At 33.7% G+C, this 13,895-nt stretch overlaps 1 protein-coding gene across 1 annotated transcript; it reads left to right on the top strand.

Annotated features, from left to right (window-relative positions):
- Positions 1-11,357: 11,357 nt before the first annotated feature.
- Positions 11,358-12,484, top strand: Jhbp6 (Juvenile hormone binding protein 6). Its single transcript, XM_014240530.3, has 3 exons — positions 11,358-11,485; positions 11,824-11,973; positions 12,174-12,484. The coding sequence occupies exons 1-3, from the start codon at positions 11,389-11,391 to the stop codon at positions 12,386-12,388; spliced, it is 462 nt and encodes a 153-aa protein (XP_014096005.3). The 5' UTR covers positions 11,358-11,388; the 3' UTR covers positions 12,389-12,484.
- The last annotated feature ends 1,411 nt before the right edge of the window (positions 12,485-13,895 follow it).

The following is a 13,895-nucleotide window of genomic DNA, read 5'->3' as shown; positions in this document are numbered from 1 at the left end:
CACTCCTACACACAAGAGGCGTATGGTGTTTCCACGTAATTCTAAACGTGTTGATGAAGCATCTCTAAACAATTTGCCAAACTATTTTGCGAGTATTTATTTGCAAATTCTTGGCAAAACCGGAAAGTTAACAGTTTGGCGGTAAAAAGGCAATTTTCCTCAGCAGTGACGAGAAAGTGTACCAGACATGGAGTTAGTGAAGTGGTGAGGAATGTTGAAGACTTTGAGGCAATAAACTGAAAATAACAACAAAATACATGCGATGTCTACATATACACTAGGCGCTGCTGAGCAAAACGCTGTCGCTGAAAAGTCTATTTCGAACTTTGTTTATGCGGCAAACTCATTAGTAACGCCTAAAAATATGCAGACAATTTTCGAGGTTGCGAAAAAAGAGTTTTTCATACATGTGAGAGGTATATATGGGTGAGCGTCAATAATAATAAATAATTATTAATCAATAGAGACTGAATCTTAATATATGTAACATTTTTATTTAATTCTCGTATATTGCTTTACTTAGCCTGAGAAATGCTGCTAACAATTTAGCGCCTTCCTCTTTCACAACAATTCAACTTTGCTTTCAATTACTTAATTGGCTACATAAAGCACTCTCAGAATCTCTTTCAATGCCGCACATAATTAAAGAAAAGGCACAGTTAAGTAACTGCGAGATAGCAGAGCAGACTAAACAACTTAAGCGACTGTATGTTGTTGAGAAATATTATTTTGTCGAAAATCAAAGGAAAATTATTGTAATAAAACCACTTCGAAAACGAAAAAGTCCATTGATAACTTTGCAACATGCATGGCAAGAAGAATGTAACAACACCTTGGCACACACTCGGCCGAGTATCTCTAACACAAGTGAGTATCAGCTCATTGCAAGATAAGGCCAACTAATACATGCGCTCATTTTTATACACCGTATATGTCGGACGACACAGTCTACTGCACCAACAGCCACTTGGCGTTTGCAGACATAAGCCGAAGCGATAAAAATTACACACAGCTATTCGCAATATGAGTGGCGGAAAAAAATGGTAGCTCCGCAGAAAATGTTGTATACATTGGGTCATAGGAGACACTGAGAGAATGACATGAGCTCTGAATGAAAATAACCATTCAGAGACCCCAAAACCCATATTGGTTACTACCTTGTTGAATTACAGTCGCAAGTTGGCTTCCATATATTATACTAAAAAATATACACATAATTCTCAAAACGCAGGAAATAAATACACAGCAGAGCGGTCAGACAGCTTTTTCCACATAATGGTATGCTCTTCTGGATTCGATCTTCGTAGAGTAGCCTAAATACATATTTTTTTTTTTGTTTTTAACGTCAACCAACTATTTTAGCATGCGTCTTTTTTATGGTTTCCTTTGGTCTAAAGTTCCAACTAAGCTTGTGCCTTCCCATAATACAGTCTCCTGCGATGGAGTAAAGTGCTAAAGATAGTTAAAGCAGATGAAAATAGTTGTTTTGTAAATTAAGTTATGAAAACTGCCGACACAAGTTATTCTATGTACTAAAGAGCTTGGTAACGTAGTTCTATACAAAGGCAGCAATGAATATACCTAGCGTCAAAGTTTCGTAATCTATTCACAAATGAACGCTAAATATTTGCTATCTTGGACCTCAAAGCTGGAATTTGTCATATTTTCAGCTACACTCTACTTAGAAAAAATAAAAACAAAATAACAATTGTAGCTGCGAAAGTTCAAACACAGACAGATTCAGTGCCAGATCGCCTAAAGGTATGCCACAAAAATTAAAATGTATGTAATAATGCCAAAATAAGAGAGATCTAAACTAAATTTTCGTTAGAAAAAAAAATTATTTTATGCATTTCTCATTTTACGCTTCATTCAAAGCGAACTAATTAGCTAACTCGTTGCCTTGTAGCGCCATGATAAGAGTCAGCTGCCTAATGAATCGAACAAGTTTTCGAGAAAACCAAAAGTAGGCAAGAAGCGACTCAAAAGAAATGATAGATATGTATGTATGAAAGAGCAAACTTGAGTATATTAAACAAAAAATATAATATATAAAAGCAACTAGCTTGCGCTCAACTACATACATATATAGTAGTATATATAATATATACGCAAGCAACTTCTAACTAAAATCAAAGGCAATTCTTTTGAATTTAAAATCCTCTCGCAGCACCTTTTGATTTTGCTGCCTTCACTTGGCGTTCGTTGCGGGTGCGGCTATTCAATTTGCTCAGTCTGCTGCGTTTCGCAATCAGCGCTGCCGTTGCATTAGTTGTGAACATACACACACACACAAACAACAACATGAGAATGTAGTGTCACATATCCTGATATATGGCTGGACATGCATGAAAATCCTCGTTGATACGTGACCAGACGCCCACACTGCCGCTGGCTCTGGCATAGCCACTACTTGTGGTCAGTTGTCTGCCTCTCAGCTTCTCAGCTTGTTGGCGTTGCACACTAGTTTTAGTTTTTCTTTGCTAGTTTTTGGAGAAAAGTCGGCTTTTTGTACGCTCTCACAACTGATTTTTTACTTTTTTTGCTTAGTTTATTTATTTCTATGTTTCGCTCCAAATCGTAAGTCGCCAGTTGAGCGACAGTAAGTTGTCTTGACCATCGGCCAGTGCAAGGCGCGTTGCAGTTGTGTGGGTGTGTGTGTATGTGCTTTGTTTGCGGCGCTGCAATGTCACAGGCGGGCGGATGTGGATTTTTATCTGCTGTCGCATGCATTTCCTTGATTGCGTACGCAAAAGAAAACTTGCTTTGTCTGCGGTGATGGCTGGCGGAAATGCGCATCTAAGTAGCTGCTCGAAAGTTTCGCTGTTCACAGTTATGTTTTTGGTATATACTTACATAAATATGTATGTGCGGTTGCGCTTGCCCGCACAGACGCCTACTCAGCAGGTTGTGATAATTTTGTTGCCATAAATATTTGTGCATTCAAGCGTTGCTGCATTTAATCAGAAAGTTTGCCAAAAAAAAGTATTATTCTCAAAGAATTCTAAATACAGCTGGCAACTTTCTTCAAAACTCATTTATGTGTAAATATTTGAAAATTCGCAAGTATTAATTTCATTGCAACTTCTACAAGCACTAAGTTGATGAAAAGTTTGCTGCATAATTTGTTAATTTTCGTTATTAAATTAGACATGCGATTTTTTTGCAAACCAAAATGAATAAACCGCTTAAAAGAAATTTCTCAGCTTCATCCTTGGCTGCTCTAGCGTAACCCTTTACCTTCTGCCTGCTTACCTTCAGCTAGCTTTCGCATGAAATTAAAGCTCTTCAAATAGGCTAATAAATTGTTATCACTTTTTTCAACGCTTATTTTGCTTTCTTTCCGTTTTGGTTTGCCACTTGTCTCATGTGGCTTCGCACCAACCCTAACCCTGTGGTGGCACTTGTTCTTCTCGTAATTTGATATTACCTAACCGGCAGCCGACGATAATTAAGTCAAAAGATGTTATAATTAAACTCTTACAAAAGGTAAGCAACATTTATTGTACTTAATTATGCTTAATTTAATGAATTGCCGTTCGGTTCGTTGGCTATGGTGACTGCAGATGATGCGCTACTGTTTAAAATATTGCAGCTGAACTTTGTTGGCTTCGAAAAACGCCTTCTAAATGGAAAAATAATTAGCTGTTTATTAGATTTTTGATTCCAGAACCAGAAATATCTTCCAGAGCTCTCAAACGCAGAAAAATTACACATGTTTAAGTGAGACCATTTTCACAGCTCCTATACAATTTCACCGCATTCAATTTGAGTTCTCAACCAACTTATGAAATTTCATGGGACAAACCTCTATGTATATAAAAACTGGTTAGTTCATGCTAAAAGAGCCTGTATTTGATATTTTTCAACAATTAAGCACCAAATATTTTATTTATTATTTTTATGTTTAACCGTATTATTTTCATTCGAAGTTAGTAATTTTACCACCATTTTATGCAGCATATTATAAACAGAGATATTTACTGCCTGCATCGGAATTTATTCACTTTTTTATACAAACATTAAATTGAGTATTTACGATTTGCATTTAAAAGTTGACTTTTTTTTTAAATATTTTTCACTAAAATCCGCTTATTCGTGCAATTTATGAACGCTATCCATCATTCCCCAAGCTGCTACGTGTATTAATTTAAATCCAAATACCCAAATTAATTTAACTCCAAAAGTTAAGTCGCATTAGAAAAGGTAAAATGAAATTGCATTTGAATTCGGCAAAAATTGGCTCTGCGCATATTTGTCATGAAAAGTGTTGATGAACTGCAAAGCTCTAAGTAGATTTATAAAATATTGTTTTTTTGCTTTTATTGTGCAACTTTTTTAACTGTTAGCCAGCCAACAACCAAAAAAAAATTACACTCATGCGCAAATGTTGTGGATGCAAACACAACCAAAAATTCCAACAAGAGCATACGAAAATGGTAATAATTATACTTTTAGGTGCAAACACGAATTTAAAAAGAATTTCGTTTGCTCACGAGCATTTTCATGAACTTCTCAATAGGTTTATGATATAATATTAATACACAATATTCCAATCCAATCCAATCCAATCCAATCCAATCCAATCCAATCCAATCCAATCCAATCCAATCCAATCCAATCCAATCCAATCCAATCCAATCCAATCCAATCCAATCCAATCCAATCCAATCCAATCCAATCCAATCCAATCCAATCCAATCCAATCCAATCCAATCCAATCCAATCCAATCCAATCCAATCCAATCCAATCCAATCCAATCCAATCCAATCCAATCCAATCCAATCCAATCCAATCCAATCCAATCCAATCTAATCCAATCCAATCCAATCTAATCCAATCCAATCCAATCCAATCCAATCCAATCCAATCCAATACAATCCAATCCAATCCGATCTGATCCAATCCAATGTAGCCGCAAACAGCTCGAGAATATACAGTAAATATATCTCCTCTTATGCAGCCACATAAGTACTTAAGTAAATGCATATGGAGTTTCCAGCTGCACTTTTCCGGCTTTAAGTTCATTCATAATTTGCACGCTACAAATGTTGGCCAACAGTTTTTAGCCCAATTTTTTTCCTTTTGGCAAGAACTTTTTTCTCTAATTTGCTTTTCACTCCTTTAAGTTTTTTGCGCTATTTTCGATTTTGTTTTATCTTTTTTTTTTTTTTTTTGGTTTTGCCTGCGGTTATCAACGATTTTATGCGGTTTCATTAAATCGGCTTAGACACTTTTGCTTATGCCAACTGAGCACAGCTGCCCGCCAAGCATGTGCCAATCGCATATTCTCATGCACCGACACACACACACACACTCATATATATGAGAGTTAATGAAAGTATTTGCAGATCCATCCTTTTACATTTCTTTTTATCGTATTTTTTTGTGCTCTACGCTTTTTGTTTAGCTCAGCGAATATTCATAATTTTTGCTTGCCACGCGTGCCTCGCTGTAAAGCCGCACACAATTTGCATATTTCATTTTAAAAACACGAAAACCGAAAAAAGAAAATACGAAAGTATCATTGCTGGGCATTTTATGGTTGGAGTAAACGACAAATTAATTATAATGCGACCGCAGATTTGCCACTCATTTCACATATGAATTTGCAATTGCCACACAGTCAACTCACATTTGGCAGCCCGGCCAAACCAAGTCCAAAAAACAACCAACAACACTCAAACGAACAACGACGATGCAATGGGCAACACGTTAATGAATATGAATGTGTGTATGGGCGGGATATGGAATATGGGGATACCGCAGCAGCCGCACCATTTCTATGCCACACTGCATGGTGGTCCAAAAGTAATTTAATTTGTACTAAAAGTCAGCAAGCGGATGGTGCGGGTTGGATAGACTGTGTAGCCACATACGCATACATACAAAAACTCATTTCATGGGTCAAAAAGCACAATCTTCCAGTTTTTGTGCAACTGACTTTTTCAGCGCTTAACACAACTAGCTCTACAACTGCTGGTTAGCAAGATGCGAGGGTGCGCCACAGAGTCCAAATCACGGCATACAACTATACATGATACACAGCGCTTTGTTCTTACCTTTCCACCGAGTCAAATGTAGTTAGTTAGAGCGGACAGGTGTGCGTCCGCTGTCATACCTGCCCACCCACTCCAAGCTCCGGCGCTCAAATCCTATTAGTTGCGATTGTAACTCGATTTCGGTCACTCAGTTGGAATTTTCTTCTGTGCTGATGGTCTTCTTCGACCATTTTTTGTGTGCGACTTTATTGGTAAGCACATTTATTTGGCAAATTAATACTCAAAAAGGTAAATCAAAGCCGATTTGAAACAATAAGCGCAATGAGCAACAGTCGCAAGAAATTCCCCAGTAATACCTAAGTGGCTGTTTGTTGTGTGAGATAAGGTAGCTCGCAGGAAAGGGGTGGTTTTCTTGAGGGAAAGTGTTTAACTAGGAAAAGTGCTTGGGAGTAATGTTTGTAAGTTTAGCTTGAAAAGGGTGGAAAAACTTGTTTTTAAATAAATATTTTTTAATTTTTGCAACTTTAAGTGTCTGCACAAGTTTCTTCATTATACCTACTTATATTCTATAGCGAGTGGTGACAAATTACTTTAAAATTAAGAAGGCTCGAAAAATGTTTATTCAACTTTATGCCACACAAACAGAACAGAAAACATATGAGGTGACTACAGCGGTTTTTTAGAAATTTTTTTCTCTAAAGAGTCTTTATTCCTTTTTTCAGAAAATTGCATTGCGTTGCATTGATACATTACTTGGAGAGAATTTTATATAAGAGCACAACTCCAGCAGTTTTATATTATTTTTACAAACTACCAAGCTCACTAAAATATCAATAAGACTTTACTATAATACAAAATATAAATAACTGTTTTTCTTTTAAAGCTCAAGCTATTTAAGGTTAGAGGAATAATGGATAGTCAATGCTGTTGGTGGCAATGCTTCAACTACTGAAATTTTTGTTTTACTTTGTTTTTAGTTCTTATTGCTGTTGTTAAATCCCGTTGACAACCAGCTTTCCAATAATATTCAAGACATATGTAAGCAATATCTCTTGGTTAAGAAACCTATGGAGAAGTACAGATCCATTTCGTTGTATGAACGAAATAACAGCTGTTTCTCAACAAAAAGTTTTGGTATGACATTGCAGTGAAAGTACATACGCGAAATAGTGCCTCAGTTTTGGGATATCGATCTGAAGTTTTGCACATATCCTTTTCTTCTTGAAGCGCTGCGTATTTGTCGGAACCATCGATACCGGACCACTATAGCATATAGCTGTCATACACACTGAACAATCGAAATCAAATGCTTATATGGTCAACTTTTTTATTTGAAAAGATATCTTCACGAAATTTGGTATGGATTATTGCCCGAGGATACAATACAATCTGCGAATATATTGTTTAGATCGGAGTACTATAGCATATAGCTGCCATACAAATTGACCGATCAAACTCAAGATAAAGATCTTTTTATACACTTTCATGCTATCAAAAATGCGTAATCTGTTGCCTTTATTTGAAAGTAAGTGAGTCATATTAATAGTGCTCTCTATAAATAAAAAAAAACGTGCTTGCCTAATTTATTCCACTACCTAAACTACTCTATAATAAGCTCTATTAATTCAATGAATAATATGCTATTTATCTAAATTTATGCTTCGCATGCAGCAGCAATGCCATAAACAACGCTAATAAGGGCAATGAAATCTATAAATTCAAATCAAGTAAACACGACTTAAAAATAAAATTAACTGTTAATGATAATACTGCTTTGCACGACATTGTTCTGAAAATTAATAAAAAAAAATAAATCTGCACATATTAAATATCGGTCTGTAACAAACTACTCATTTCAAGCTTGAAAAGCTTTTGACTAAAGCGACTACCAGAAGCACAGTTTATTTAAGATAGCCGCAACGAATATTGATCAATGAGTCGCCGTTCAAGCGTGAAAATAAGCTTTTTGCAATGCAAATATTAGCCACAAGATCACGATTTAGCTATGGTGAGCAGCAATTCCAGCATTGCGCTAAGAGGCAGCGCAGCACGAATCAACTGGCAACAGCTTCGGTAAGCACCTGCATGCACCTACGATGTGCTGTTGCAACGCAAACTTGTTGCGAGTGTCGAAATGCGCGCCAAAAACCACATTGCCTGATCTAATAACTCACAAAGTGGTCAGCAGTCGGTTAGTTGGTCGCGCATGCGCACTACACAACCAAGCGCTGCTCATTAATGCAACCGCTCAAGCGACGCTCAATTGTGCCGCCCGCTTATGTTTGAGCGTGCAAGCGAGCTTTTGCATTTTGGCGCGCATTTCAGCTGATATTCACCGCTAATGAAACTGCGACCACAATTTTAATTTTCTTTCTGCACTTTTGCTTCACTTGCTGTATGATTAGTGATCGCAAAGATACTTGTTGCTTACCTATAAAGCTTGTTTGTGTTTGCTACGTTTATTTTGACATTTATCTACTTGTTATTGTTGCTTGTAGTTGTTGTTGTCATTGCAACTGTGCAAATTTCGATTGCGAAATCTTCTTCGTCGAGTTGTCCAAACTTCGGTGATCGCGTCAACGGTCTTTGTATCGAGTTTGCAATCGACTACTTCAGCAGCCAATAACAAAAACAACAGTTGGAAAAACTTTTGCACTGGCATAAATGGCCAGCAACAAAGCAATAGTTCCATAAAAATTTTCCAAAACTTTGCTGCATAAACTAAGCAACGGTGGTAGTTGGTGTTTGCTGGACAGCTATTGGTGTTGCACAGCCATCAGTCGGTGTTTGTATGCGCCGCGCTACGGTTTTGGTGTGTTCTAACGGTGATCAAGTGGAAAAAATATGTGAAAAAAATATTATTTTATTAAAATTTATTATTAATGAGCAATAACAAATTGTTTTGTGAAAACTAAAATAAATATGCAATTACTTCGTATGCTTTTTTAAGCATTGTTATTTATTTCGCTTTCAAAAAAGTACCGTTCAATCGGTTATAAACAACTCCAAAATGTCCCAAATTTTGTGTTACTGTTTTCTTATATTGTGCTATATTTATACCGTTAACGGCGAAGATGAAAAATTTCTCACAGAACCGCGTAAGTGTCTTTACATGAAAAAGTGAAAAAACAACTAAAATCTTCTAAACTGAATGGTTTTAAAATGAAAGTAAAAAAAGTTGAAATACACAAACAAAAAAATCTTAAAAAAATATATAAAGCATGCTTGTGAGAGTAAAAGTAATGCTTGCATTCTTAACTTGTGAATTCGATTCTTCGAGTCATCTCAAAACGCTTCGCCATTCTGAATATTTTCACGAAAAATTTTCAAGCGGGACTAGCTAACAAAAGTTTCCAAAAGTCAAATTTGGATTTTTTATAGAACTCATCTTAGACCTTTCCGCCTTTAGTATGTCATATATATATATACATATATATACTGGGGTAGCGCAAAAAAACCGCATAATTTTTTTTTTAAGTCTCGTGTTAAAATATGATAGTTTATCATGTTTTAAGAGCCTTGTCCCACGGACAGCTCGAAAAAAAAATTTTAAGAGGTCGCTCAGAATTTTTTAATATTTCAAAAATCACCAAAAACTTGTTTCGTTCTCGTTACAGTATAATTTTATAGACCAAAAAATAATAAGTTCCTGAAAATTTCAGCTCAAAGTTCAATAAATGAAAAAAAATATATGAAATATTAATATGAATATTAAAATGTCGCTCGAAAAAATCGAAAGTAATGCACTGATAAATTGAATAAAATTACGAGCGAACTTTTAAATTTCGAATAGTAGTAACACATCCCAACTGCTGTCCCCCTCCAAAAAGCAAGAACCATTCTCTACTAACGTGGTAAACCTAACACCTTACTCCGATAAGATTGGAAAGATATCAGAAATTTTGTAAAAAAAATGTATGGCTGCTGATCTGGGGATGACATTTTCGAAGTTTTCCGTTATAATACTTAGCTGGGGTACCTAAATTTCAAGCTATAAAAATATTATAGTTAAATTAGAAAAAAAATGGTAATTTTTTAAACAAAGGCAGCGAATTCCTAAGTAAATTATCAAAGCACTATAGAATTAAAATTTCCCTACCAAACCTAAAAAAATGTTTCTTTCAAAAAAATTTTTAAAAAACTATTACTATTATATAATGTTTTTGTGCATTTAATTATCCTTATGTAAGTGTTTGGTTCACAAAATAAAAAAGTTCTTCTAATCTTCCACAGCTGATTATATCCGAGAATGTCAGATAGCTGACAAAAATTTTTTAAACTGTTCTACGCAAAGCATACAACAACTATTCGATAAATTAAATGACGGTAAGTAACTAAACGAGAGTGGAAATTTACCAGTGTTGCATGCCACATGCAGTATGCAGCACTTATTTGTAATTATATTTTGATTTATATGGTTAACGCCGCTTTGCAGGCATACCCGGCTTGAATAGTATCAAAAGCTTCGATCCATTCTATTTGAACCGGATACGCATTACGCAAGGCAACAGCAATGCGATCAATCTAAAAGTGGAATTGGGCAATATAAAAATCAATGGCTTTGGACATACAAATGTGTTGGAGAGTATGTAAGTGAACACGGAGTTGTTTTTCTAATTATTGATTGATTAATTTTGAAGTAATCTTTTAAATGCATTTAATTTAATTTTAATTACATATAATTTTTTTAATAATTTCATTTAATTACTTACCTTTTTAATTTTAATAAATTATGTTACTTTGGTAAGATAGTCAATTATTATTATTAAGTAAAAATTAATTACATATCTTAATTATATAAAATTTATTTTAATTAATTCAAACAAATTTAAAATAAAATTTAAATAAAATAATATGTATTTAAAAAATAAAAATGTATTTTAATTAATTATGATAATTAAATAAGAATAATTTTATATAATTTTTTTAATTATGATAAGTAAAATTAATTTTAAATAGTTACTTTAGTTAAATATACATAAATATATTTGTAAGGTTAATTAGGCAAAATTTCCTTTACTAATGTTAATTAAACAAGATTAATTTTAGTCAATTATATTATTTAAGTAAAATTAATTTTAAATGTATTTAAATTATGAAAATTAAGTAAGCTTAATTTGAATTAATTATGGTTATTAAGTAAAATTAAATGAATTAATGATAAGGAAATTGCTAATATTAAGGGATATTTTTATTAAAAAATTCTAATGTTGAGAAATAAAAGTGGAATCAAATAAATAGTTATAGAAGATTTACTAAATAAACTTAATTCTAGTTAATTTTATCTCTAGTTAATTTTTTTAATTGTATGCATATAATAATAATAAAATGTTTTTGCTTTTAATAAGGGTTTACCCCAAAGACTACAGCTGGAAGACTACTTTTATGCTGCCTGAAATGAAATTACAGGGCGACTACAGTCTCTTCGGGCGGATTTTATTAATACCCTTAAATGGACATGGCGAAGTGTTCTTAGAAGCGGGTGAGCTTTTCAATACATCTCGCTTAGCAAATTATATAATCAACCAAATATTTTATTTAAACAAAGAACTTAGTTTCCGTGGCTTCAAATTTGTTTGATAAATGATAGATTTTAGATACATGCATTTTTCACCGTTATTTTCTCTCTGAAGCACGGAGACAAGTTTTATTTTTTTTATAAAGACTGAAAGTAACGGTATTTTGAATAAAAAATAACGGTATTTTGTATTTCCGAAGTGTTTTTCTCATTTCTGTTAAAACAACAAAACTTTTATTAAATTGTTAATGTAATTACGCATATTTGAATACTACAAATTTATTTGAATATTTATTTCTAAGAAAATATGACCGTCATTATGAACTCGAAGACTCGTCTTTACGAAAAAGGTGGCTTCACTTTCTATAACGTCACCGATTGCCGTGTAGACTTCAAAATAGACGGTTTGAAATCATATTTTTCAAATCTCTTCAACGGAAACAAGCAGTTGGGTGAGTTTATAAATATTAAAAAATATAAAATAATTTATTTTTCAAAATTTATTTTTAAAAAAATTAAAGACATTTTTTTTAAAGCCCAAAAAATTTTTTTAAAAAAAGTTTTTATATGCAAAAAGCTGGGAATTTTTATTTTGCTTTATTTTAAATAATTTTCTACAAATTTTTTATACATTTTAATGCTTTCCCCACAGAGGACAGCACCAATAAGTTCTTCAACGACAACTGGCGCATGCTGGCCGATGCGCTTTACAACGTTATCACGCAAACGATCGAAGATATTTTATTGGATGTTTTGAAGAAAATCTTTCACTATATACCAGCCAACTTCTTCATTAGCGATATACCAACATCGAAGCAGCTATATGGCGGTAAGGTGACAGCGAGCGAGCCAAAGCGACCGAAGTAACAACAAAAAGAGTAAAAAACATATATGTTTAAATAAATTAATGAAAAAATACTCATATATACATATACATATACACAAATAAAATATATGTAGATATATGCGGAAGATTTATATGTATATGTATTTACAAAAATATAAAATTTTACACAAACAAAAATATTGGTTTTACAAAATATTATTATTTTTCGAAAATTTCGATATGGTTTTTAGATGAAATAAATTTAGTCTTTTTTTATTATTATTATTTTATACTCGAAAATATTTCGTTTATACACAGAAGTAAAATAAAATTTTATTAAACTAGTTTGAAAACAAAAATTGTGTTTTAAGGCATTTATCAAAATTAATAAACTTTTATTGTTAAAACATTTCTTGAATTTTTATTTGAAAAAAAAAATCAATATCAAAATTTGTATTGAATTCAATAAACTTTTATTCAATGCATAAAGTGCGCATATTAATGTATAAAATAATCTATTAACGCCTAAAAGCATGCTAAGTAGCTCATCATCATCTATATCTACTTATCTACCGCGCTACAGTGCTGTGCAATAAAATTCAATTATTGTAAATTATTCACCGCACACACCAGATATTTTTTAACATCTAAATTGTGTCGCATTGTCAGTCTATGCAACATGCTCGTACTGTTATAATCCGCTTTGTAGAGCAATTTACAGATTCGGTCACTTTGCCACACACACAATTAATTTGTATTTATCTCGCACATTTAACAATGTGATAATAATAAATTTTTACAACCAACTCGTTATAATAAAAATAAAATGCCTGTAACATACGGATAATAACAACAACAACCACGCAACAACAAATTGCTAAGTGTAAAGTGTTATACAAATTGTTGATGGTTGCAGAGTAAAAGCAAGAAATACGAAAATACGCCGGCAACACCTTTAACCCACACACGCACACACACACACACTGCATACCTGCTGCTTACCCGCAATTAACAACAACAGCAATGTTCTGCTACGAAAAATGATGTCAGTAGTGGTTAGCAGCAGCGATAAACAAATAAAAATAATTGCATTTAACCCTTTTGTGACCCGATTCACCTGTGTATCCATGCTTGTTGCTGTTGTTTTTGTTTTACAGCGCATTTAAATGTCTGGATTACCTGTCTATCGTTGCCATCCACAACTATTACAACAATTACTTGCGCCAGCGGCAACAACTATATGTACCATATAGGTGTGTTTACTTGTGCCTGTGTGTGTGCGTGGGCAAGACACGAGCGTATGATAGTGCAGCGATTAAACAGGCTGTCAATGATGCAAAAACAACATGCCACAAAAAATGTTCTCCACTCCAGGTTTTACTGTTTACAACGTGGTTTTCTCGCAGTCTATATTCTTGTATATATGTATGTGTGTGTGTGTGTGTGTGTGTGTGAGTGTCTCATAAAAATGGAAGCAGTTATGTTATCAAGGCATTCATTGAAAGTGTGAGGAAATGTTTCCACCGGAATAATTTAGTCCGTTATACA

Source organism: Bactrocera oleae, chromosome 6 (assembly GCF_042242935.1).
Source record: "Bactrocera oleae isolate idBacOlea1 chromosome 6, idBacOlea1, whole genome shotgun sequence".
Classification (NCBI taxonomy): Eukaryota; Metazoa; Arthropoda; class Insecta; order Diptera; family Tephritidae; genus Bactrocera; species Bactrocera oleae.
The sequence above is the reverse complement of the archived record's forward strand: the minus strand, read 5'-3'. Positions and strand labels throughout refer to the sequence as shown.